Genomic DNA, 25361 nt, shown 5'->3' with positions numbered 1-25361 from the left:
CCCACTGGGGCACGTAGAGCATCCTGGAACTCGTAGTAAATCTCTGGAGAGTTCCCTCCGCACGCGGGCTCAAGAAGCGGGTCCTACGCACGCTTTGTTGCCCACGCTGTGCCTCTGTCCTTCCCACTCCCGCCTTACCTGACTTCTTCTCGGAAGGAAGATCCTTGAGCAGCCCGTTAAGCCAACGTTGGGACAAAGGATTTGGAGAAAACCAGGGCTGAAGTCACGTTTTTCCTCCTTTAAGCCTTACCTCGACACTTCACTCCATGGCAGTTCCCGAGACCCGCCCTAACCACACTATTTATATCAACAACCTCAATGAGAAGATCAAGAAGGATGGTGAGTTCTCGGCATAGTCCGCACTCCAGGCTGTCCCGCACGGGCTGGTCTCCCTTCCACCCCCTGCACCTGCTTCTCTTTCTCAGTGTTCGTCCAAGCAGACTGTTCCAGTGAACCCTTTGGCCTTTACACAAACGACTTCCTCTGCCTTCAACACTCGTTAGTTCATCTTACACTCCGCCCTTTAACCTGGTCACTGTTGCTCATCTTACAAGGTTACAGGGCACAGGACCCCTCCTCCAGGAAGCCTTCCCTATCCCGCGTCCCTTCACGTGGCTGCCCCTGACTTCCTCCCATCAAGCCCGGATTCCTCTGGGCTGTCGTGAGGCTCGCTCTCCTCCCAGTGGCCTTTGAGCTCCGTGAGGGCAACGCCTGGGGCTTCTTGGTTACCGGCGTTTTCAGTGATCAGCGCACAGTGAAAATGTACTGGTGGCCAACGCTCTGTATCATGGGCTGGTCTATGCGCTTTTATATAAATCTGGATTACATTTAATCCTCGAAACAAGCCGGTAGGAAGAAGGCTATTGTTATTCCCACTCCTCAGATAAGAAGCTGAGACTGGGGTGATGTGACTTGCCCTGGGTTACATAGCAAGTAAAGTGGTTGCAGCCAGCGGTATATAACTCAGTTTTTGGCAGGGCGTGGTGGCCCAGGCCGGTAAGCGCAACACTTTGGGGGGCCGAGGCGGAAGGATCACTTAAACACAGGAGTTCAACATCAGCCTGGGCAAACAAAGCGAGATTTTGTTTCTAACAAAAAAAAAAAAAAAAAAAAAAAAAAGCCTGGGCATGGGTGAGTCATGTCTGTGGTCCCAGCTACTTGGGAGGCTGAGGTGGGAGGATCGCTTGAGCTACAGAGGTTGAGGCTGCAGTAAGCTATGATTGTACTGCAGCCTGGGCAGATCAAGAACCTATGTAAAAAAAAAAAAAAGAACTCAGTTATTGAAATCGGCAAGACTCTACTGCTTTCTCAAGTAAATTATCACCTTTATTGAACCTCATTTACTGTGTCTGAAAACTGAACAAAGTCATAATACCTTCTTTGCATGGATGTTGGGGGGAAATTAAATTAGCTAAATCTCGAAGTGTTTCTGTTTTATGGTACCTGGCAGCTAGGAACGGCTGGATAAATGTTAGCTCTTATCACCTCAAGAAAATTGTCAGGAGAAGCGAAGGAGCTTACTGGGATTCAGTTTGAGGTTACCAGTGAAGTTGCTGTTGAGGAAAGCAAAGCCTGCAGCCAGGCGCAGTGGCTCACGCCTGTAATCCCAACACACTAGGAGGCAGAGGCTGGTAGATCACTTAAAGCCAAGAGTTCGAGACCAGTCTGGCCAACATGGTGAAACCCTGTCTTTACTAAAAATACAAAAATAAGCCAGGTGTGGCGGTACGTATTTACTAAAAATACAAAATAAGCCAGCTACTTGGGAGGCTGAGGCAGGAGAATCACTTGAAACCCAGGAAACAGAGGTTTGTTTGTTTGTTTGCAGTTTTTTACTTTTTCCCTCCCAGAACACGGGAAGGAAGCAGAATTCTTAGTCAGCAGAGTTCGCACCACTGTGCTCCAGCCAGGGCGATAGAGTGAGACTGTCTCAAAAAAAAAAAAAAAAAAAAACCCATGGCCGGGTTCGGTGGCTCACGCCTGTAATCCCAGCACTTTGGGAGGCCAAGGTGGGTGGATCATGAGGTCAAGAGATTGAGACCATCCAGGTCAACATGGTGAAACCCAGTCTCTACTAAAAATACAAAAAATTAGCTGGGCATGGTGGCATGTGCCTGTAATCCCAGCTACTCAGGAGGCTGAGGCAGGAGAATTGCGTGAACCCAGGAGGCGGAGGTTGCGGTGAGCCGAGATCGCGCCATTGCACTCCAGCCTGGGTAACAAGAGCGAAACTTCGTCTAAAAAAAAACAACAAAAAAAACCCCAGGAATGTAAATATTGCATATGCTTTTAGAGTGTGCTACCTAACCAGTATCAGGCAGTGCTGGGGGCACACTGATGACATAGAATCCTGGTTTTATTTATTTATTTTGAGATGGAGTTTCGCTTTTATTGCCCAGGCTGGAGTGCAATGGGGCGATCTCAGCTCACCCCAACCTTCACCTGGGTTCAAGCGTTTCTCCTGCCTCAGCCTTCTGAGTAGCTGGAATTACAGGCATGCACCACCACACCCAGCTGATTTTGTATTTTTAGTAGAGATGGGGTTTCTCCATTGTTGGTCAGGCTGGTGTCGAACTCCTGACCTCAGGTGATCCGCGCACCTTGGCCTCCCGAAGTTTACAGGCATTGGGCCCGGCCCAAACCCTGATTCTTTAGGACAGTGACAGCCCATAGTAGTCAGGGCCATCATGCAGGAAGTTTAGGCAGAGTGTTGAGGGCTGGGATTGTAATCCCAGCACTTTGGGAGTCCGAGGCAGGTAGATCATGAGGTGGGGAATTCGAGACCAGCTTGGCCAACATGGTGAAAACTCGTCTCTACTAAAAATACAAAAAATTAGCTGGGTGTAGTGTTGGGTGCCTGTAATTCGAGCTACTCAGGAGGTTGAGGCAGGAGAATTGCTTGAACCCAGCTGGTGGAGGTTGCAATGGGCCGAGATTGCACCACTGCACTTCAGCCCAGGAAGCAGGGTGAGACTCTGTCTCAAAAAAAAAAAAAAAAAGAAAGAAAGACAGAGTGATCCATTCAGCTGCCTAGAAAAGGAGACATTTTGGACAGCCTACCAGGTAGAGGAAGCAGTATTTATGTTACGGTGAGGGAGAAGAGTGTTCTAACGTGGGCCAGCCTATGCAGATGTTTAGGGGCAAAAGAGCCTGGCGCATTCTGGGTATTAGAAGTAGTTTTGCCGGGCGCGGTGGCTCAAGCCTGTAATCCCAGCACTTTGGGAGGCCGAGGCGGGTGGATCACAAGGTCAAGAGATCGAGACCATCCTGGTCAACATGGTGAAACCCCGTCTCTACTAAAAATACAAAAAAAAATCAGCTGGGCATGGTGGCGCGTGCCTGTAATCCCAGCTACTCAGGAGGCTGAGGCAGGAGAATTGCCTGAACCCAGGAGGCGGAGGTTGCGGTGAGCCGGGATCGTGCCATTGCACTCCAGCCTGGGTAACAAGAGCGAAACTACGTCTCAAAAAAAAAAAAAACAAAAAAAAACAAAAAAAAAGAAGTAGTTTTGTGGGCCGGAGGCCTAGAGGTCTATAAATCATGGAGAAGCTTCCCGTGAGCTGTGTACTGTTGGCTCATGGCTGTGAGGCATTGGGCTTGGTCTTGAGGGTGTTGGGGAGCCAGAGTGCTTGCCTGTCCTGGCTGCCTCCCGTGTGGAATATCCTCCCAGCTGTGCAGGGTAAATGCGAATGGATGAGTGGGGTGCCGGAGAGTAGAGAGGCCCAGAGTCCAGTGGAATGAGTGAAGTCCGAGTGAGAGTCATGGGATGGAGTACGAAGAGGAAAACCAGAAATGTCACCACCAGGAGAATTTTTGGCTAATTACTTAAAAAGCAGCCTTGACCACTCACTGTCCCTGCTGCCACCCAACCTACACACATTTTCTTCTTTCCTAGCCTGTAGCCTGGTATCTAATTTACCCAGTGACTTCTATTTCGGCTCAGCAATTTTTTTTTTTTTTTTTTTTTTTTTTTTTTTTTTGAGACAGAGTCTGTCACTCAGGCTGGAGTGCAGTGGCATGATCTCTGCTCACTGCAACTTTTGCCTCCCTGGTTAAAGCAATTCTGCCTCAGCCTTCTGAGTAGCGGGGATTGAAGGTGCCCTCCACCACACCTGGCTAATTTTTTTTGTTTTATATTTTTAGTTGAGACAGGGTTTCACCATGTTGGCCAGGCTGGTCTTGAACTCCTGACCTCAAGTGATCGGCCTCCCAAAGTGCCGGAATTACAGGTGTGAGCCACCACACCTGGCCAGGATTTTTTTTTTGGAGGTGGGGGTCAAAGACAGGGTCTCACTGTCATTAAGGCTGGAGTGTAGTGGTGCGATCATGGCTCACTGCAACTGCTGCCTCCCAGGCTAGAGTGATCCTTCCACTTCAGCCTCCCAAGTAGCTGTCTCCACAAGACATGCGCAACCATGCCTGGCTAATTTTTGTATTTTTTGTAGAGATGGGGTTTCGCCATATTGTCCAGGATGGTCTTGAACTCCTGAGTGCAAAGTATCTGCCTGTCTCAGCCTCCCAAAGTGCTGGGATTACAGGTGTGAATCACCATGCTTGGCCGTCTCAGCCATCTTTGCATAAGACATTGTTACCCTTTGCAGACCTGGGTGGTGAGAGGGAGACCATCATTGTTGAGCTGAAACCCACTTGGTGTTAAGTGAGACCCTTTGCTGGTGAGGTGTGGGCAGTACTGGGTTCAGATGGAGTATGTAGACTGGGTTCTGCCATGCCCTTCCTTGTGCCCTCTAGATACTCGCCCTGCGCCGGTGAGGCATTTTCTGAGAACCTGTTTCCATTTGAGTAAAGTTGGGACAGTCATAGTTGCTACCTCATGGGGTTGTTGTGAGGAAGTGAAGTTGTCTCTATAAAGTTGTCTCTATAAAGCATTTGATGGAGATGTGGTGACTCACGCCTGTAATCCCAGCAGTTTGGGAAGCCAAGGCAGGAGGAGGATCACTGGAGCCCAGGAGTTCGAGATCAACCTGGGCGTCATAGGAGACTGTGTCTGCAAAAAATAAAAAAATTAGCCATGCGTGGTGTTGCGTACCTGTAGTCCCAACTCCTTTGGAGGCTGAGGTGGAGAGATTGCTTGAGCCTGGGAGGTCAAGCCTGCAGTAAGCTATCATCATGCCACAGAACTCCAGCCTGGGCAATAGAATGATACCCTGTCTTTTTAAAACAAAAACAAAAACAAAAAAACACTTGATGGTATCTTTTTTTTTTTGGAGACGGAGTTTCGCTCTTGTTACCCAGGCTGGAGTGCAATGGCGTGATCTCGGCTCACCGCAACCTCCGCCTCCTGGGTTCAGGCAATTCTCCTGCCTCAGCCTCCTGAGTAGCTGGGATTACAGGCATGCGCCACCATGCCCAGCTAATTTTTTGTATTTTTAGTAGAGACGGGGTTTCACCATGTTGACCAGGATGGTCTCGATCTCTCGACCTCGTGATCCACCCGCCTCGGCCTCCCAAAGTGCTGGGATTACAGGGTTGAGCCACCGTGCCCGGCCCACTTGATGGTATCTTAAGTCAAATGTTTGTAGCTACCCAAGTTGATGTCTCGTGACAGAAGGCGGGAAATAGCCACGAAAGAACAGGAAGTAGAGTAAGAGTGACATGGGAAGACATTTAGAAATGTGGTCAGAGGTGGCAACATTTCCTCTGAGTCCTGAATGACTAGAAGGAGGCTGCCATGTAAACCTCAGGGGAGGGATGTTCAGGTAAAGGGAGCAGCCAGTGCAAAGGCCCTGGGGCAGACTGGTGTCTCAGGCCTGGGGGCCAGGGTGGTTGGGGAGCGAGGTGGAATGTGGGCAGGGATGATGCGGTGGGGGAAGTTTGCCAGGGTCATGTCATGCAGGCCTGTGTCAGGGTGCTGGTGGCAATGAAAAGAATCACTCATATCTGTTGAGCATTTGCTATGTACCAGACGCTGTTCTGAGTACTTTGCATGTATGTCCACATGTTCGTTACCTAGCAGCTCTCTGGGGTAGGTACTATTACTGTCAGCATCTTACAGAAGCGTATACTTGGCCACTTGAGTGCTTCCGGGCTGCTTCTATGATCGTTAGGTCTTCAGAGATTGTGGACTCGAGGCATTCTGGGTACCCCGTGAACTGGCTGATGGTCTTCCATCTTGGCTGCGCTTCTGAAAGAGGGAGCTCAAAGGTCTTCTCTTTCACCACTGCAGAGCTGAAGAAGTCCCTGTACGCCATCTTCTCCCAGTTTGGCCAGATCCTGGATATCCTGGTATCACGGAGCCTGAAGATGAGGGGCCAGGCCTTTGTCATCTTCAAGGAGGTCAGCAGCGCCACCAACGCCCTTCGCTCCATGCAGGGTTTCCCCTTCTATGACAAGCCCATGGTGAGTATTGTGGTTATGGAGGCTGGGTGTGGGTGTGGGTGTGGGTGTGGGTGTGTGAAATGTTATAGGAGACTGGGTGGGCCTGGAGGAGACGGGGGGATATGGGGGTTAATTTGCCAAGGTGAGGCTGGACTGAGCTCCACTGCACCTTGCCTCACTTCAAAAACAATTTTTTTTTTTTTCGCTGGGCACCGTGTCTCATGCCTGTAATCCCATCACCTTTTTTTTTTGAGATGTTTTGCTATTGTTGCCCAGGCTGGAGTGCAATGGCGTGATCTCAGCTCACTGCAACCTCTACTTCCGAAGTTCAAATGATTCTCCTGTCTCAGCCTTCCAAGTAGCTGGGATTACAGGTGTGTGCCATCACACCTGGCTAAATTTTTTTTTTTTTTAATTTTTAGTAGAGACAGGGTTTCTCCATGTTAGTCAGGCTGGTCTTGAACTCCTGACCTCAGGTGATCCGCCTGCACCTCATCCTTCCAAAGTGTTACAGTTGTGAGCCACCATGCCTGGCTTTTTTGTTGTTGTTGTTTTGAGACAGAGTCTTACTTTGTTGTCCAGGCTGGAGTGCAGTGGTGTGATCTCGGCTCACTGCAACCTTCGCCTTCCGGGTTCAAGTTATTCTCCTACTTCAGTCTCTTGAGTAGCTGGGAATACAGGTGTACACCACCATGCCCAGCTAATTTTTGTATTTTGGATGGAAAGGGGATTTTGCCATGTTGGTCAAAGTGGTCTCAACCTCCTGACCCCTGATAAAGTCCGATTTTGAATCTTAGCAATTGGGCTCTGAATCCATGCCCCTAACCCATTCTGCTCTCTGTTTGGTAGCGTATCCAGTATGCCAAGACCGACTCAGATATCATTGCCAAGATGAAAGGCACCTTTGTGGAGCGGGATCGAAAGCGGGAGAAGAGAAAGCCCAAGAGCCAGGAGACCCCAGCTGCCAAGAAGGCTGTGCAGGGCGGGGCAGCTGCCCCCGTGGTGGGAGCCGTGCAGGGGCCTGTCCCGGTAAGCCAGGGCCAGTAGACCAACCCTCCCACTGACAGGTTTTCCTTAGCCACATGGACTGGCTTTGGGACAGGGTGGGGAGAGTTCTCTCCTTGGGGCTTCAGACCCCTCCTTTCCATTTCCTTATAGAGATTATGTGTCTGTCTGTCTTTGGGGAGTGTTGAGTACCTAGATGATGCTATCTCCACTCAAAACGCCTATTCCCTGTCCATGTGACTATTTCTCAAGGTCTTTCTTCATGGCTATGGCTTGGTATCGCTGTCTCCTTGACCTTTATTTTGTTGCCTGTGTCTTTTTTTTTTTTTTTTTTTGAGATGGAGTCTCACTCTGTCGCCCAGGCTGGAGTGCAGTGGCGTGATCTCGGCTCACTGCAACCTCCACCTCTCAGATTCAAGCAGTTCTCCTGCCTCAGGCTCCCGAGTAGCTGGGACTACAGGCATGTGCCACCACGCCTGACTAATTTTTTTATTTTTATTTTTTTGAGACAGAGTTTCGCTCTTGTTACCCAGGCTGGAGTGCAATGGCACGATCTCAGCTCACCGCAACCTCCGCCTCCTGGATTCAGGCAATTCTCCTGCCTCAGCCTCCTGAGTAGCTGGGATTACAGGCACATGCCACCATGCCCAGCTAATTTTTTGTATTTTTAGTAGAGACGGGGTTTCACTATGTTGACCGGAATGGTCTCGATCTCTAGACCTCGTGATCCACCGGCCTCGGCCTCCCAAAGTGCTGGGATTACAGGCCTGAGCCACCGCGCCCGGCCTAATTTTTGTATTTTTAGTAGAGATGGGGTTTAACCATGTTGGCTAGGCTGGTCTTGAACTCCTGACTTCTTCTTTTTTTTTTTTTTTTTGAGACGGAGTTTCACTCTTGTTACCCAGGCTGGAGTGCAATGGCGCGACCTCGGCTCACCGCAACCTCCGCCTCCTGGGTTCAGGCAATTCTCCTGCCTCAGCCTCCTGAGTAGCTGGGATTACAGGCACGCGCCACCATGTCCAGCTAATTTTTTGTATTTTTAGTAGAGACGGGGTTTCACCAAGTTGACCAGGATGGTCTCGATCTCTTGACCTTGTGATCCACCCACCTCGGCCTCCCAAAGTGCTGGGATTACAGGCTTGAGCCTCCGCGCCCGGCCTGTTTGTTTGTTTTTAAGTAGAGATGGGGTTTCAGCACGTTTGCCAGGCTGGTTGTGAACTCCTGGCCTCAAGTGATCTTCCCACCTCAGCCTCCCAAAGTGCTGGGATTACAGGCTTGAGCCACTGCACCTGGCCCTTCACACAATGAAGTTTCTAGAAGAAAACAGGAAAATGTCTTCATGACCTTGGTGAGGGCATGAAAAGTGGAAACATCCTGTTTTCCAAACAGGATATGAAGAACACTAAGTACAAAAGAAAAGATGGGCCGGGTGCAGTGGTGCGTGCCTGCAGTCCCAGCTACTCGGGAGGATCACTTGAGCCCAGGATTTCTGGGCTGTCGTGCGCTATGCCTATCGGGTGTCCACACTAAGTTCAGCATCAATATGCTGACCTCCCGGGAGCAGGGGACCACCAGGTTGCCTAGGGAGGGGTGAACCAGCCCAGGTCGGAAACGGAGCAGGTCAAAACTCCCGTGCTGATCAGTAGTGTGATCGCACCTGTTAATAGCCACTGCATTCCAGCCTGGGCAACATAGTGAGACCCCCGTCTCTCTCTCTCTCTTTTTTTTTTTTTTAAAAATGAAGATGGGGTTTCACCCCGATGGCCAGGCTGGTCTTAAACTCCCGACCTCAGGTGATCCACCCACCTCGGCCTCCCAAAGTGCTAGGATTAAGGCGTGAGCCACTGCTCCCGGCTGAGACCCCGTCTCTTTAAAAAAAAAAAAATAAATTAATAAATAAAAAGAAAAGGAGGATAAGGCCAGGTGCGATGGCTCGCACTTGTAATCCCGGCACTTTGGGAGGACAAGGCGGGTGGATCATGAGGTCAGGAGTTCGAGACCAGCCTGGCCAACACAGTGAAACCCCATCTCTACTAAAAATACAAAAATTCACTGGGCATAATGGCAAGCACCTGTAATTCCAGCTACTGGGGAGGTTGAAGCAGGAGAATCGCTTGAACCCAGGAGGTGGAAGTTGCACGAGCCAAGATCACACCACTGCACTCCAGCCTGGGCCACAGAGCAAGACTCTGTCTCAAAAAAAAAAAAAGAAAAGAAAAGAAAAGATGGACGAACTGGACCCACTTCTTGGGTCTCTGAGCCTCTGTTTCTCTCTGGCTTTTGTCTGTGGCTCTGGCTCTTTCTCCAAGTCGCCTGTGGTGTCCAGATTACTGTGGGCTCCTGTTGTTAACCTCTCTCGTCTTCACTGCACCCAGCTTTCTGTCCACTTTCGACTTCTGATTGTGACTCCAGCCCCTGTCTGTGCTGCCTGCCATCTGCTCTCTTCCCTCTTCCCCTTGCTGCCATGCGTTTCGTTCTGCACCTGCCCTGAGTGTCCCTTGCCATCTCTGCCCTCATTTGCTTTTGTTTTTATTTTTTGGGACAGTGTCTTACTCTGTCGCCCAGGCTGGAGGGCAGTGGTGCAGTCTCAGCTCACTGCAACTTCCAGGTTTAAGCAGTTCTCCTGCCTCAGCCTCTCTAGTAGCTGGGATTACAGGCGCCCACCACCACACCCAGCTAATATTTGTATTTTTAGTAGGGAAGGGGTTGCACCGTGCTGCCCAGGCTGATCTCAAACTGCTGGGATCATAAGCATGGGCCACCGTGCCCGGCCTACCACACGTTTCTTTCTGATCCTTCCGACTGTCCCTTTCCATCTCTGCCCTCCTTTGATTTGGGGCTTTTTTGTTGGTGGTGGTGTTTGTTCTGTTTTGCTTTTGAGACAGAATCTCACTCCTTCACCCAGGCAGGAGTGCAATGGCACAGCCTCTGCTCACCGCAACCGCCGCCTCCCAGGTTCAAGCGATTCCCCTGCCTCATCCTCCTGAGTAGCTGGGACTACAGGTGCACACCACCATGCTCAGCTAATTTTTTGTATTTTAGTAGAGACAGGGTTTCACCATGTTGGCCAGAATGGTCTCTATCTTCTGACCATGTGATCCCCATGTCTTGGTCTCCCAAAATGTTGGGATTACAGGCGTGAGCCACTGGGCCCGGCCTGCTTTTGTTTTTTAAGAGATAGGGTCTCGCTCTGTTTCCCAGGCTGGATGGAGTGCTGTGGCACAATTGTGGCTCACTGCACGCGGTCTTGACCTCCCGGGTTCAAGTGATCCTCCCACCTCAGCCTCCTAAATAGCTGGGACTATAGGGGTATGCCCCTGCACCTGGGGAGTTTTTAAGTTAGCTCTTTCTGATTTAATGTGCCACCCGACCCTGGGTTGGTTTTGCTCTGTCTGGCCCTCTCTGGGTGCCTTTTTTGCCTCTGGGTGTTTTTCTTTGCATTGCTCACCCACTGGGTTTCCTCTCCTCTGCCTCGTGGGGAGGCCGTAACCACGAGCTCTCCTTCCTCTCCCCACAGGGCATGCCCCCAATGACTCAGGCACCGCGCATCATGCACCACATGCCGGGCCAGCCGCCCTACATGCCGCCCCCTGGCATGATCCCCCCACCAGGCCTCGCACCTGGCCAGATCCCACCAGGGGCCATGCCCCCACAGCAGCTCATGCCGGGACAGATGCCCCCTGCGCAGCCTGTGAGTATCTAGTCCCGCCCCCACCCCAGCAGGTCTCATGTAAATAGAATACAAGACTAGAAAGGGACCAGCTGGGGGGCAGTTGTAGGTTGAGTGGTCTGGGCAGGCCCCCCCCCGAGGGGGTGGTACTGAATAATGAGGATGCAGCAGTGGGAGTGGGCCCTGGGCAGAGAGGAATTGGCATGCTGGTTGGAGGGTCCAGAAGGTTAGGGCAGGCTGGAGCCGTGCCAGCACCTAGGTTCATTCTGTGAGCTGTCGAGCGCCTGCTTATGCGCCAGGGCCTGGGCTGCACCGTAGCGACGCAGCAGGGACTGAGACAGAAACCTCTGCTGTCCTGCGGCCTGCAGTCTGTAGGGGGAAAGGGGTGGGGGGCAGACGGGCAAGAGCATGTGGTGCATTGGGTGGAAGTATCAGAATGAATCCATGCAGTGTGAGCGATGGAGGAAGGGGCAGTACTGGGGTCCCCACTAGGCTTAGGGCTCCTGTGTTCACTGGCTCCCCTACACCCCCACAGCTCTCCGAGAATCCACCGAATCACATCTTGTTCCTCACCAACCTGCCAGAGGAGACCAACGAGCTCATGCTGTCCATGCTTTTCAATCAGTAAGTGGGGCCTGTGGCTGGGTGGTCCCTGGAGGCCGATGGGCAGGAGGCATCTCTGTGGGAACAGACCTCAGACTTCTGCCAGCAGAGCCCTAAGCCAAGTACGGCTTTGCAGGAGGGACAGTGACCAAAGATGTGAAAGGAGGAGGCTGTGGCTGGGCCCATGGCCTTTGGGAACATGGTGATGAGGCTGGAAAGGTCACCATGGCCAGAGGTTGTGGACTTTTTCAGCCTTAATTGAGGGCTGAGGGAGTCCAGGCTCTGGGCCTCATTTTCCCAGCCCCTAAAATGGAGCCATGCAAGGCAAGGTACATGTAACACTACATCAAGACGTCTTTGAGCACTAGCTATAAGACTGGCAGAAGTCAGCATGTTCAAAAACAGCAAGTGTGGGAGATGGGGCCGCGTGGACTCTTGTGCCTGGTATCAGGGTGGAGACCAGCATGGCCGATGTGTAGAGGGGCCGTTCACCATTGAGTGAAGCTGTGGATGCAAGTGAGTTCGTCTGGTGGTTCTGCTTCAGGGGCTGTGAATGGGGCATTCATCACAGTATTTGGCAGGGGTTGGAGGCTGTCTATAAGAAGAGATGGGCCTCAGCTGGGCGCAGTGGCTCACGCCTGTAATCCCAGCACTTTGGGAGGCTGAGGCGGGTGGATCACGAGGTCAAGAGATCGAGACCATCCTGGTCACCATGGTGAAACCCCGTCTCTACTAAAAATACAAAAAATTAGCTGGGCATGGTGGCGCATGCCTGTAGTCTCAGCTACTCGGGAGGCTGAGGCAGGAGAATTGCCTGAACCCAGGAGGTGGAGGTTGCAGTGAGCCGAGATCGCGCCATTGCACTCCAGCCTGGGTAACAAGAGCGAAACTCGGTCTCAAAAAAATAAATAAATAAAATAAATAAAGAAGAGATGGGCCGCATGCAGACGCTCACCAGGCTGCACTGTGTGACACTTAGAAGAACAGAAAGCACAACTTTTTTGTTGTTTTTGAGATAGAGTCTTGGCCGGGTGCGGTGGCTCAAGCCTGTAATCTCAGCACTTTGGGAGGCCAAGGCGGGTGGATCACGAGGTCAAGAGATCAAGACCATCCTGGTCAACATGGTGAAACCCCGTCTCTACTAAAAATACAAAAAATTAGCTGGGCGTGGTGGCGCGTGCCTGTAATCCCAGCTACTCAGGAGGCTGAGGCAGGAGAATTGCCTGAACCCAGGAGGCGGAGGTTGCGGTGAGCCGAGATCGCGCCATTGCACTCCAGCCTGGGTAACAAGGGCAAAACTGCGTCTCAAAAAAAAAAAAAAAAAAAAAAGAGAGAGTCTCAGTCTGTCACCCAGGCTGTAGGGCAGTGGTGCGATCTCCGCTCACTGCAACCTCTGCCTCCCGGTATCAAGCAATTCTGCCTCCGCGTCCCGAGTAGCTGGGACTGCAGGTGCCCCCCACCACGCCCTGCTAATTTTTGTATTTTCAGTGGAGACGGGGTTTCACCATATTGGCCAGACTGGTCTCAAACTTCCGACCTTGTGATCTGCCCGCCTAGGACTCCCAAAGTGCTGGGATTACAGGCATGAGCCACTGCGCCTGGCAAGAAAGCGCAACTTTATAATAGTGCTGAGAGGAGATTGTGAGAGCCCGAAAGAAACAGAAAAGCAATACCACACGTGCATGCAGCATACCCACAAAGCTGTATATTTTGTAGGAATGCTGATGGAAAATAGGATATCCAGTAAACATGAGGATGGTTGCTTAATGGAGACAGAAGTATGGGATGAGAAGGGGGAAATTAGAGAAACAGTGTATCAGAAAAGTGAGAGTAAGGCCAGGCGCAGTGGCTCATGCCTGTATTCCTGGTGTCTTAGGAGGCTGAGACAGGCAGATCACTTGAGGTCAGGAGTTTGAGACCAGCATGGCCAACATGGTGAAACCCCATCTCTACTAAAAATACAAAACAAACAGAACTGAACTAAGGGAGGGTACCAATTATTGTGGGTGTGGCGGGGTAGGGGGTATGATTTAGGAAGGGCTTGGGCGTCTGCAGTGTACTATTTGCAGATGCATGGGTGTTTGTATTAAAATTTTTCATTAAATGCTATGTTTACATTAGAGTTTTTCAGTTAAGTGCTACCTATATTTTGGGCTGGATAATTGGTATTAATGGGGCACTGTCCTGTGCATTGGAGGCTATTTGGCATCATTTTTTGACTTGTGTCCACTCGATGCCAGCATGTTAGGGGGAAATGCCGAGTTCCTAAGGTCTGTCATTCTCTTCCAGATTCCCTGGCTTCAAGGAGGTCCGTCTGGTCCCCGGGCGGCATGACATCGCCTTTGTGGAGTTCGACAATGAGGTACAGGCAGGGGCAGCTCGCGATGCCCTGCAGGGCTTTAAGATCACCCAGAACAACGCCATGAAGATCTCCTTTGCCAAGAAGTAGCACCTTTTCCCCCAGTGCCTGCCCCTTTCCCTATTCTGGGGCTACCCCTTTTCCCCCTTGGCTCAGCCCCCTGAAGGTAAGTCCCCCTTGGGGGCCTCCTTGGAGCCGTGTGTGAGTGAGTAGTCAACACACAGCATTGTACCCAGAGTCTGTCCCCAGACATTGCACCTGGCGCTGTTAGGCCGGAATTAAAGTGGTTCTTTGAGGTTTGGTTTTTCACAATCATTTGTCTGATTTTCTTGCTCTCCCTGATTTCTTTCCCTCCACCTTACCAGCACATCCTGGGTTTTTTGACCTCTTGGCATTTTGAGGTTTGCAACCCTGGGGAAACACAGAATAGTGTAGTAATATTGTTCAAACTTAGGTTACAGTTACTGCTTTGGCAGTTTTGGATATTGTCCCAATTCACAGCAGGAAATGGAATCCTAGGTCAGGAAATGCAAAGTCAGGGCTGCCTTGTACAGTTAGGCAGGTTGGGTACTGCACAAGAATGCCACCCGTTTTCTGACACATGACAAGTGTGTTCAGGAAGAGGCGTTCCTTCACCTTTTTATACTCACAAAAGTGCAGTCTGGGCTGGGCACGGTGGCTCACACCTGTAATCCCAGCACTTTGGGAAGCCAAGGCGGGCGGATCACGAGGTCAGGAGATCAAGACTATCCTGGCACTGGGTGCGGTGGCTCACGCCTGTAATTCCAGCACTTTGGGAGGCTGAGGCAGGCAGATCACGTGAGGTTGGGAGTTCCAGACCAGCCTAACCAACATGGAGAAACCACGTCTCTACTAAAAAAAAAAAAAAAAAAAAAAAAAGGGCCGGGCGCGGTGGCTCAAGCCTGTAATCCCAGCACTTTGGGAGGCCGAGGCGGGTGGATCACGAGGTCAAGAGATCGAGACCAACCTGGTCAACATGGTGAAACCCCGTCTCTACTAAAAAAAATACAAAAAATCAGCTGGGCACGGTGGCGCGTGCCTGTAGTCCCAGCTACTCAGGAGGCTGAGGCAGGAGAATAGCCTGAACCCAGGAGGCGGAGGTTGCGGTGAGCAGAGATCAGGCCATTGCACTCCAGCCTGGGTAACAAGAGCGAAACTCCGTCTCAAAAAAAAAAAGCAAAATTAGCCAGATGTGGTGGCACATGTCTGTAATCCCAGCTACTCGTTGGCAGCAGGGAGGTGGGCTGAGGCAGGAGAATCGCTTGAACCTGGGAGGCAGAGGTTGTGGTGAGCCGAGATTGTGCCGTTGCACTCCAGCCTGGGTGACGAGTGAAACTCTGCCCAAAAAACTATTCTGGCTAATACGGTGAAACCCTGTCTCTACTAAAAATACAAAAAGTTAGCCAGGACTGGTGGCACATGCCTGTACTCCCAGCTACTCAGGAAGCTGAGGCAGGAGAATCACTTGAACCCAGGAAGCTGAGGTTGCAGTGAGCCGAGATTGCGCCACTGCACTCCAGCCTGGGCAACAGGAGAGAGACTCCCATCTCAAGAAAAATAAAAAACCTGGACTTGCCAGTCCAGAAGTGAGGGTCTTTGGGAGCAAAGCGGACCCTCTGGAGAAGGATGCTCAGCTTGTGGATCTCTGAGGCAGTTTGGAGGTGAAAAATGACTTCAGATTCTCCGTTTTTTCTTCATTCTGACCTTGGGCAAGTGACCGAACTCCTCCGAGACTTACTCTTCTCCTTGGCAACGTGGAATTTGGAAGCTGAGGGGGCAACATTGCATAAGGTGGTCAGCAAAGTCCAGAACTGAAATCCTTGGGAGCCCCAAGTGATCTGGAGGAGCCTGGCTTGTGAAGATCTGGAGGAAGTGCAGAGGTCCTGGGGTGAGAGTGAGCTCAGTATTTGAGCACTAGGAAGTAGGGAAAACTCCAGGGGCTGCCATTTGCATTATGTTCAATAAAACATGGCTGGGGCCGGGCGCGGTGGCTCAAGCCTGTAATCCCAGCACTTTGGGAGGCTGAGGCGGGTGGATCACGAGGTCAAGAGATCGAGACCATCCTGGTCAACATGGTGAAACCCCATCTCTACTAAAAAAAAAATACAAAAAATTAGCTGGGCATGGTGGCACGTGCCTGTAATCCCAGCTACTCAGGAGGCTGAGGCAGGAGAATTGCCTGAACCCAGGAGACGGAGGTTGCGGTGAGCCGAGATTGCGCCATTGCACTCCAGCCTGGGTAACAAGAGCGAAACTCCATCGGGGGGGGGGGGGGGGGGGGGAACAAAAAAAACATGGCTGGGTGTGGTGGCTCACACCTGTAATCCCAAAGCTTTGGGAGGTTGAGGTGGGTGGATCACTTGAGGTCAGGAGTTTGAGACCAGCCTGGCCAACATGGTGAAACTCTGTTGCTACTAAAAATACAAAAGGTATCCGGGTGTGGTGGCTCATGCCTGTTGTCCCAGCTACTCTGGAGGCTGAGGTAGGAAAATTACTTGAACTTGGGAGGTAGAGGTTGCAGCGAGCTGAGATTGTGCCACTGTACTCTAGCCTTCCATCCTGGGTGACATGGGTGACAGAGACTCCATCTCAAAAAAGAAAAAAAGGAATTGTATTTCTTAGTGGCCCTTTTACTGTGGCTGCAATATGGAGGGAGAGTACAAAGGGTGGATACAAAGACTGGCCCCTGTCTTGCTGTTGGGAAAGTCAGTTGCCATGTTGTGAGCCGTCTGGAGAGGTCCACATGTAAAGAAAAATGACAGAGACCTTCAGTCCAGTTTCCACAAACAACTGAATCTCCCCAGCAGCTGCCTGAATGAGCCTGGAAGCAGTCCTCCCATAGTCCAGCCTTCAGATGAAACTGCAGCACTGGCTGACAGGCTGACTGCAGCCTTAAAGCAGACCTTGAGCCTGAGGCATCCAACCCACAGAAAAGGTGGTAATTTTGGTCTTTTTTTTTTTTTTGGAGACAGAGTTTTGCTCTTGTTACCCAGGCTGGAGTGCAATGGCGCAATCTCGGCTCACCGCAACCTCCGCCTCCTGGATTCAGGCAATTCTCCTACCTCAGCCTCCTGAGTAGCTGGGATTACAGGCACGCACCACCATGCCCAGCTGATTTTTTTGTATTTTTAGTAGAGACGGGGTTTCACCATGTTGACCAGGATGGTCTTGATCTCTTGACCTCGTGATCCACCCGCCTCGGCCTCCCAAAGTGCTGGGATGACAGGCATGAGCCACCGCGCCCGGCTAAAACATTCTTTTTTTTTTTTTTTTTTTTTTTTTTTTGAGACGGAGTTTCGCTCTTGTTACCCAGGCTGGAGTGCAATGGCGCGATCTCGGCTCACCGCAACCTCCGCCTCCTGGGTTCAAGCAATTCTCCTGCCTCAGCCTCCCGAGTAGCTGGGATTACAGGCACGCGCCACCATGCCCAGCTAATTTTTTGTATTTTTAGTAGAGACGGGGTTTCACCATGTTGACCAGGATGGTCTTGATCTCTCGACCTCGTGATCCACCCGCCTCGGCCTCCCAAAGTGCTGGGATTACAGGCTTGAGCCACCGCGCCCGGCCTAAAACATTCTTTAAAAAAATTATTCCTGGGCCGGGCGTGGTGGTTCACACCTGTAATCCCAGCACTTTGGGAGGCCGAGGTGGGTGGATCACGAGGTCGAGAGATCGAGACCATCCCGGTCAACATGGTGAAACCCCCGTCTCTACTCAAAATACAAAAAATTAGCTGGGCATGGTGGCGCGTGCCTGTAATCCCAGCTACTCGGGAGGCTGAGGCAGGAGAATTGCCTCAACCCAGGAGGCGGAAGTTGTGGTGAGCCGAGAGCGTGCCATTGCGCACCAGCCTGGGTAACAAGAGCGAAACTCCGTCTCAAAAAAAGAAAAAGAATGTTTTAAAGTGGAAAAGTTCAAACATACATAATAATAATTAAAAGACAGTAGTTTCCTGAACTTTCCTATTCCCTTCCACCAGCTTCACGTACCAACTTGGGGCCATCTGAATTTCAAGCAGGCCTCCACTCTCCTTTTCAAATTATTTTGAGAAGACATCCTATTAGCTCACTCAATCAGTATTTAAGTACAGATAGCCTTCAACTCACTGTGGTTCAGTTTACAGTTTTTCGACTTCATAGTGGGCTTATCCAGGTATTAAATGCATTTCAGGGCTGTGCGCAGTGGCTCATGCCCGTAAGCCCAGCACTTTGGGAAGCCAAGGTGGGTGGGTCACTTGAGGTCAGGAGTTCGAGACCAGTCTGACCAACATCGTGAAACCCCATCTCTACTAAAAATACAAGGTTAGCTGGTGCACACCTGTAATGCCAGCTACTTGAGAGGCTGAGGCAGAAGAATCACTTGAACTCAGGAGGCAGAGGTTGCAGTGAGCAAAGATCACACCATTGCACACCAACCTGGGCAACAAGAGTGAAACAACATCTCAAAAAAAAAAATTGCATTTTGAAGCCAGGTGCAGTGGCTCACACTTTAAGTTGCAGCTACTTAGAAGGCTGTGGTGGGAGGATAGGTTGAGCCCAGTCGGTCAAGGCAGAGTGAGATGTGAATGCGGCACTGCACTTCAGCCTGGGGGACAGACACAGAGTGACACCCTGTTTGTTAAAAAAAAATTCAGGCCTGGCACAATGGTTCAAGCCTATAATCCCAGCACTTTAGGAGGCTGAGGCAGGCGGGCCATGAGGTCAGGAGTTCAAGACCAACCTGGCCAATATAGTGAAATCCTGTCTCTACCAAAAAATATTTTAAAAATTAGCAAGGTGTGGTGGCGTGCCACTGTGGTCCCAGCTACTTAGGAAGCTGAGGTGGGAGAATTGCTGGAACCTGGGGAGGTGGAGGTTATAGTGAGCCTGAGTCATTCCTCGATGTGATGAGAGAGAGAAGAAAAAAAAAATTCCACTTAAATGTTTTCAGCCGGGCGCAGTGGCTCACGCCTGTAATCCCAGCACTTTGGGAGGCCGAGGCGGGTGGATCACAAGGTCAAGAGATCAAGACCATCCCGGTCAACATGGTGAAACCCCGTCTCTACTAAAAATACAAAAAATTAGCTGGGCATGGTGGCGCGTGCCTGCAATCCCAGCTACTCAGGAGGCTGAGGCAGGAGAATTGCTTGAACCCAGGAGGCAGAGGTTGCGGTGAGCCGAGATCAGGCCATTGCACTCCAGCCTGGGTAACGAGAGCAAAACTCCATCTCAAAAAAAAAAAAAAAAAAAAAAAAAAAAGGATAGGTGGCTTGTGCCTCTAGTTCCAGTTACTCAGGAGGCTGAGGTGGGAGGATTGCCTGAGTCTAGGAGGTTGAGGCTGCAGTGAGCTGTGATGGCATCATTGCACTCCACCTGGGCAACAGAGTGAGACCCTGTCTCAAAAAGAAAAAAGTGGGGGAGGGTTGTTGTAATTACTCCTCCTGACATGATACAGAGTATCCATTTGAGTTCATAACATAAATACATACTTAGTGAATGCTCCATAACTATTGGCTTTTATTATCATTTTGAGAACGAGTCTTGCTTCATAACCCAGGCTGGAGTGCAGTGGTCTGATCTCAGCTCACTGCAACCTCTGCCTCTGGGTTCAAGCGATTCTCCTGCCTCAGCCTCCCGAGTAGCTGGGACTACAGGAATGTGCCACCACATCCCGATAGTTTTTGTTTTTAGAAACAGGAGAATAGCCGGGCGCGGTGGCTCAAGCCTGTAATCCCAGCACTTTGGGAGGCCGAGGCGGGTGGATCACGAGGTCGAGAGATCGAGACCATCCTGGTCAACATGGTGAAACCCCGTCTCTACTAAAAATACAAAAAAAAAATTAGCTGGGCATGGTGGCGTGTGCCTGTAATCCCAGCTACTCAGGAGGCTGAGGCAGGAGAATTGCCTGAACCCAGGAGGCGGAGGTTGCGGTGAGCCGAGATCGCGCCATTGCATTCCAGCCTGGGTAACAAGAGCGAAACTCCGTCTCAAAAAAAAAAAAAAAAAAGAAACAGGAGAATATTTAATCCATCTGAAAATACACATCAGGAAATGAAGGGAACCATAGGAAAATCCTCCACCTCTAACAGAGAGAGCGAGGTTACTGGCTTCCTGCTTGCTCCTATAATCCTGAGGCTTGATGTTTGGAAGAAATTATCTGTCCTTCAGCTACTCCCAGATACTCAGATGTAAGTTACACACATCTGGAGGAGGACGTCTGCCCTGCTGAAGCTAGAAGGGAGCTCAATGCATGAGAGAGAATCAATCTAGAAAAAAAATGATCAAAGAACAGCTGGGTGACAGTGTGGGGCCATCTCAGGCAGGTGGGCTCCTGATGCTCTGGTTTAGCCAGAACCCATACAAGCTGGGCTGGTTCAGGGAGCCCACCAGCCAGCCTATGTTCAGCTACAGCTTCTGTATTCTTATTTATCATCATCAGCCTAGTTTTTGTATTTTTAGTAGAGACAGGGTTTCACCGTGTTGGCCAGGATGGTCTCGAACTCCTGACCACGTGATCTGCCTGCCTTGGTCTCAGTTGCAGGCGTGAGCCACTGCTCCTGGCCAGGCTTTTATTATTGTCCCCATTTTACATACAAGAAAGCTGAGGCTCTGTGAGGAGAAATAGCTTAGCCCAGGTCATCCAGTAGGAAGCGGCTGGTGCGGAGGAATAGCGACCATGGTGGGACATTGCCTAGCCCAAGGTTAAAAATACAATATTCAGTCAGGGCTGGGCTGTTTCTCGTAATCAAAGGGCTGCCTTGTTCTCCTGCCCAGCAGCACAGGAAATTCCAAGTTGGTTTTCCTTACAGGCTCCTCCGATGGAGCCCAGGTACCTAAGCCAACTCAAGAGAAGATGGAATTGAATGCCTCAACCTCCTTATCTGGGCCTCTGTGATCGCCGAGGAGGGGGCTGTTGGCTGGAAAGCTGTGAGCTGCTTTGGGCCTTATCTGGGAATTTCCTTGGGCTTGCAGCCTTTACCCTATCCTTGAAATTGTTCTGGCTGGGTAGCAACATCTAGGTGGTGTGGGTGAAATGTGGGACTGGTTAAGGGCGGGGACAAGACCAAGAACACAAGTTTCCTTGTGCGGTGGGAGAGAGGGACAGGAAGAACACAAGTTTCCTTGTGCTGTGGGAGAGAGGGACGGGAGGAAATTGGAGACCCAGGTACCCCCTTGCTCACTTCCTTGCGCACAGTCCACGATGGCCTGGTCCGTGGTGTTCCTTGGGGTCATCTTGCTGTCTGCCTTCCCAGGACCTGGTGTCAGTGGCGGCCCCATGCCCAAGCTGGCTGACCGGAAGCTGTGTGCGGACCAGGAGTGCAGCCGTGAGTGTGGGGAGGGGAGAATTGGGGACTCAGGGTCTTAGCCTATGTGGAAGGTACTGCATTCCCTTCTGTTCCTTCCCCAGACCCGATCTCCATGGCTGTGGCCCTTCAGGACTACGTGGCCCCTGACTGCCGATTCCTGAACATTCACCAGGGCCAAGTGGTGTATGTCTTCTCCAAGCTGAAGGGCCGTGGACGGCTCTTCTGGGGAGGCAGCGTGAGTCTTGGGAGAGTGAAACAGGGAAGGGTACAGGGCTGGGGTAAACTCATTATCCCTGTGAAGGAAAGATTTGAGGAGAGTGAACTGAAATAGACACTGTGGGAGGGTACTGTGACTGACTTTATTTTTACTTTATTTACTTATTTTTATTTCTATTTCTATTTATTTAGAGACCGAGTTTCACTCTTGTTTCCCAGGCTGGAGTGCAATGGTGCAATCTCGGCTCACCACAACCTCTGCCTCCCGAGTATCTGGGATTACAGGCGTGTGCCACAAAAAAACTAAAATTTTTGTATTTTTAGTAGAGACAGGGTTTCTCCATATTGGTCAGGCTGGTCTCGAACTACTGACCTCAGGTGATCTGCCTGCCTCGGCCTCCCAAAGTGTATTACAGGTGTGAGCCACTACACCCCAGCCTATTTTCACTTTATATTATTAATTAATTAATTAATTTTTTATTTTTTCCAAGACAGAGTCTTGCTCTGTCACCCAGGCTGTAGTGTAATGGTGCTATCTCTGTTCACTGCAACCTCCACCTCCTGGGTTCAAGTGATTCTCCTGCCTCAGCCTCCCGAGTAGCTGGGATTACAGGCACATGCCACCATACCCAGCTAATTTTTGTATTTTTGGTAGAGACAGGGTTTCACCATGTTAGCCAGGCTGGTCTGGAACTCCTCACCTTGTGATCCACCAGCCTTGGCCTCCCAGAATGCTGGGATTACAGCTGTGAGCAACTAACTTCCCTGGCCTATTTTCACTTTATTTACCAATTTTAGGGCATCTGCTATAGTGCCATGTTCTGTTCTAGACACCAAGATACAACAATGAATGATCCTTTTTATTCTAATGGAGGGAAACGAGCAAAAAGCAGGTCATAAAAAATAGCAGCAGTCATGCATGGTGGCTTACACTTGTAATCCCAACACTTTGGGAGGCCAAGGTGGCAGGATTGCTTGAGCTCAAGAGTTCGAGACCAGCCTGGGCAACATAGCAAGACCCATCTCTACAAAAAAATTTAAAAAATAAACTGGGCATTATGGCATGTGTCTGTGGTCCCAGCTACTCGGGAGGCTGAGGTGGAAGGACTGCTTGAGCCCAGAAGTTGAGGCTGCAGTGAGCTGTGATCATGCTACTGCACCCCAACCTGGGCCACAGAGTGAGACCCTGTTTCCAAAATAATAAAAACAGGCCGATCACAGTGGTTCACACCTCTAATCCCAGCACTATGAGAGGCTGAGGCGGGCGAATTACCTGAGGTCAGGAGTTCGAGACTAACCTGGCCAACATGGTGAAACCCCATTTCTACTAAAAAAAAAAAAAAAAAAATTAGCCAGTCATAGTGGCGCACACCTGTAATCCCAGCTACTTGGGAAGACTGAGACAGGGAATTGCTTGAAGCAGGGAGGTGGAGCTTGCAGTGAGACGAGATCACGCCACTGCACTCCAACCTGGGCGACAGACCGAGACTCTCTAAATAAATAAATAAATAGGCTGGGCGCGGTGGCTCAAGCCTGTAATCCGAGCACTTTGGGAGGCCGAGTCGGGTGGATCACGAGGTCAAGAGATTGAGACCATCCTGGTCAACATAGTGAAACCCCGTCTCTACCTAAAATACAAAAAATTAGCTGGGCGTGGTGGTGCGTGCCTGTAATCTCAGCTACTCAGGAGGCTGAGGCAGGAGAATTGCCTGAACCCAGGAGGCGGAGGTTGTAGTGAGCCGAGATCGCGCCATTGCACTCCAGCCTGGGTAACAAGAGCGAAACTCCGCCTCAAAAAAAAAAAAAAAAAAAAAAGCCGGGCGCGGTGGCTCAAACCTGTAATCCCAGCACTTTGGGAGGCCGAGGCGAGTGGATCACGAGTTCAAGAGATCCAGACCATCCTGGTCAACATGGTGAAACCCCGTCTCTACTAAAAATACAAAAAATTAGCTGGGCACGGTGGTGAGTGCCTGTAGTCCCAGCTACTCGGGAGGCTGAGGCAGTAGAATTGCCTGAACCCAGGAGGCGGAGGTTGATGTGAGCCGAGATCGCGCCATTGCACTCCAGCCTGGGTAGCAAGAGCGAAACTCCGTCTCAAAAAAAAAAAAAAAAAAAAAAAAAAAAAAAAAAAAACCGGGCGCGGTGGCTCAAGCCTGTAATCCCAGCACTTTGGGAGGCCGAGGCGGGTGGATCACGAGGTCGAGAGATCGAGACCATCCTGGTCAACATGGTGAAACCCCGTCTCTACTAAAAATACAAAAAAATTAGCTGGGCATGGTGGCACGTGCCTGTAGTCCCAGCTACTCAGGAGGCTGAGGCAGGAGAATTGCCTGAACCCAGGAGGCGGAGGTTGCGGTGAGCAGAGATCGCGCCATTGCACTCCAGCCTGGGTAACAAGAGCGAAACTCCGTCTCAAAAATAAATAAATAAATAAATAAATAAGTAAAATAAAATAAAAGTAAATATGCACTGCTGTGAGAATTAACAGAGACTGACTTGGGTGATCAGGAAGGACCTCTGAACAGGTGACATTTAAGCTGAGACTCGATTTGTGTGACATTTCAGTTGAGATTCGTATGACAAGGATGGAGCCAGTTATGTGGAGATGAGGGAGAAGGGAGAATGCAAAGGCCTTCAGCAGGCACAAGCTTGTCATCTTTCCAGATCTTAGCTTTTAACTCCTCTTCCCCAGGTTCAGGGAGATTACTATGGAGATGCAGCCGCTCGCCTGGGCTATTTCCCCAGTAGCATTGTGCGAGAGGACCAGACCCTGAAACCTGCCACTGTCGATGTGAAGACAGACGTGAGTGTCATGAGGGCTGGCAAGAAATCTGGAGGGAGGACCCTTAGGTTCTGGGAATGGGCAAAGATGCTCCTACCCTTGGCTCCCTGCCAGCCTAGAGGTATGCGCTGGGACAAATATTTTCGACGCCTCAATTTTCCCACCAGTAAAATGGGCGCAGATGTGAGGTGCAAAGATTAGAGGGCTCTGGGCTAATTTGCATAGCACTTGTGTGGCCAGACCTGGGCCCTGCAGCTGCAGCCTTTGCTAAAACCACTAGATCCTTTGTGGTGTGACCGCTGGTTTTCCCTCCACTGTTTCGCCTTTCTCTTTTTCAGAAATGGGATTTCTACTGCCAGTGAGCTCAGCCTACCGCTGGCCCTGCCGTTTCCCCTCCTCGGCTTTATGCAAATACATCAGCCCAGTGCAAACGGCCTGTCTCTGTGGTCTTTGGGGTGGGGTAGAGTGGGGTGGCGACAATGCAAATGAAATGTTTCTCTAGGTTCCCGAATCTAACCAATTAACCCGCTGCATGTGGTAACATCAGTGGGTGCTAGGCAGAGTTTCACTGATGAAAACTCCTTGCAGTAGGAGCGCTCCAAAGCTTGGGTTTCAGATACAAGCAAAAGAAAACCTAAGCAGCCCAACTAGTGGATTGTAGTGTCCTCTCTAGACCAGTGGGAGGGAGCCAACCGGACCACGCGGAGGATATAAATCGCATAGCAAAGGTTTTCTTGGACTATTATCTGCAAAGGGAGGTGGGAAGTACCCTACGCGTATCTTCAGTTTTTCTTTTTGCCTTTGAGGCCAGAAATCGCTCCCGCCAGCTCAAGATCCTCTCCTCTTCCAGCCTCTTTCTGTCAATCCTGCCCGTACCCCCTTCTTTGCATTTGTATTTCCTCCCCCAAGTCCGCTCGGATCCAATCCGGAGACTCGACTCTGCCCCCGGACTCCCGACCAAATCCGTTCCTCAGCTCAGGGAAGCAGCTCTGCACTCTGCACGTCCCTTCCCCGTTGCTCAACCAATCGGTGACCCCTGCCCCGCCCCTTTGGGCTTGGCCCCTCTCACGCCGCCAATCAGCGC

At 50.7% G+C, this 25361-nt stretch overlaps 2 protein-coding genes across 4 annotated transcripts; both read left to right on the top strand.

The window, feature by feature from the left end:
• Positions 1–19: 19 nt before the first annotated feature.
• SNRPA (small nuclear ribonucleoprotein polypeptide A) lies at positions 20–14285 on the top strand. Its single transcript, XM_003943172.4, has 6 exons — positions 20–339; positions 6185–6357; positions 7186–7365; positions 10859–11032; positions 11547–11635; positions 13904–14285. The coding sequence occupies exons 1-6, from the start codon at positions 267–269 to the stop codon at positions 14061–14063; spliced, it is 849 nt and encodes a 282-aa protein (XP_003943221.1). The 5' UTR covers positions 20–266; the 3' UTR covers positions 14064–14285.
• A 3316-nt stretch (positions 14286–17601) lies between these two features.
• MIA (MIA SH3 domain containing) lies at positions 17602–25354 on the top strand. Of its 3 annotated transcripts, none has more exons than XM_010331037.3 (5): positions 17602–20899; positions 21226–21297; positions 21381–21514; positions 24188–24298; positions 24616–25354. In XM_010331037.3, the coding sequence occupies exons 2-5, from the start codon at positions 21249–21251 to the stop codon at positions 24637–24639; spliced, it is 318 nt and encodes a 105-aa protein (XP_010329339.1). In that variant the 5' UTR covers positions 17602–20899; positions 21226–21248; the 3' UTR covers positions 24640–25354. The 3 variants fall into 3 exon arrangements, with proteins under 3 accessions (XP_010329339.1, XP_010329338.3, XP_010329337.3); XM_010331036.3 differs by lacking the exon at positions 17602–20899 and adding an exon at positions 20907–21137; XM_010331035.3 differs by lacking the exon at positions 17602–20899 and having other exon boundaries at positions 20907–21297.
• Positions 25355–25361: the final 7 nt, after the last annotated feature.

Source organism: Saimiri boliviensis, chromosome 14 (assembly GCF_048565385.1).
Source record: "Saimiri boliviensis isolate mSaiBol1 chromosome 14, mSaiBol1.pri, whole genome shotgun sequence".
NCBI lineage: Eukaryota > Metazoa > Chordata > Mammalia > Primates > Cebidae > Saimiri > Saimiri boliviensis.
This window is presented reverse-complemented; position numbering and strand designations above follow the sequence as displayed.

Excerpts from the sequence above, each read along its gene's own strand:
- SNRPA (XM_003943172.4), top strand. The coding sequence starts at position 267 with ATGGCAGTTCCCGAGACCCGCCCTAACCACACTATTTATATCAACAAC. Across the intron at positions 6,358-7,185 it reads CCTTCTATGACAAGCCCATG|CGTATCCAGTATGCCAAGAC; the intron begins GTGAGTATTGTG and ends TCTGTTTGGTAG. Across the intron at positions 11,636-13,903 it reads CTGTCCATGCTTTTCAATCA|ATTCCCTGGCTTCAAGGAGG; the intron begins GTAAGTGGGGCC and ends ATTCTCTTCCAG.
- MIA (XM_010331035.3), top strand. The coding sequence starts at position 21,006 with ATGTGGGACTGGTTAAGGGCGGGGACAAGACCAAGAACACAAGTTTCC. Across the intron at positions 21,515-24,187 it reads GGCTCTTCTGGGGAGGCAGC|GTTCAGGGAGATTACTATGG; the intron begins GTGAGTCTTGGG and ends CCTCTTCCCCAG. Across the intron at positions 24,299-24,615 it reads CTGTCGATGTGAAGACAGAC|AAATGGGATTTCTACTGCCA; the intron begins GTGAGTGTCATG and ends TCTCTTTTTCAG.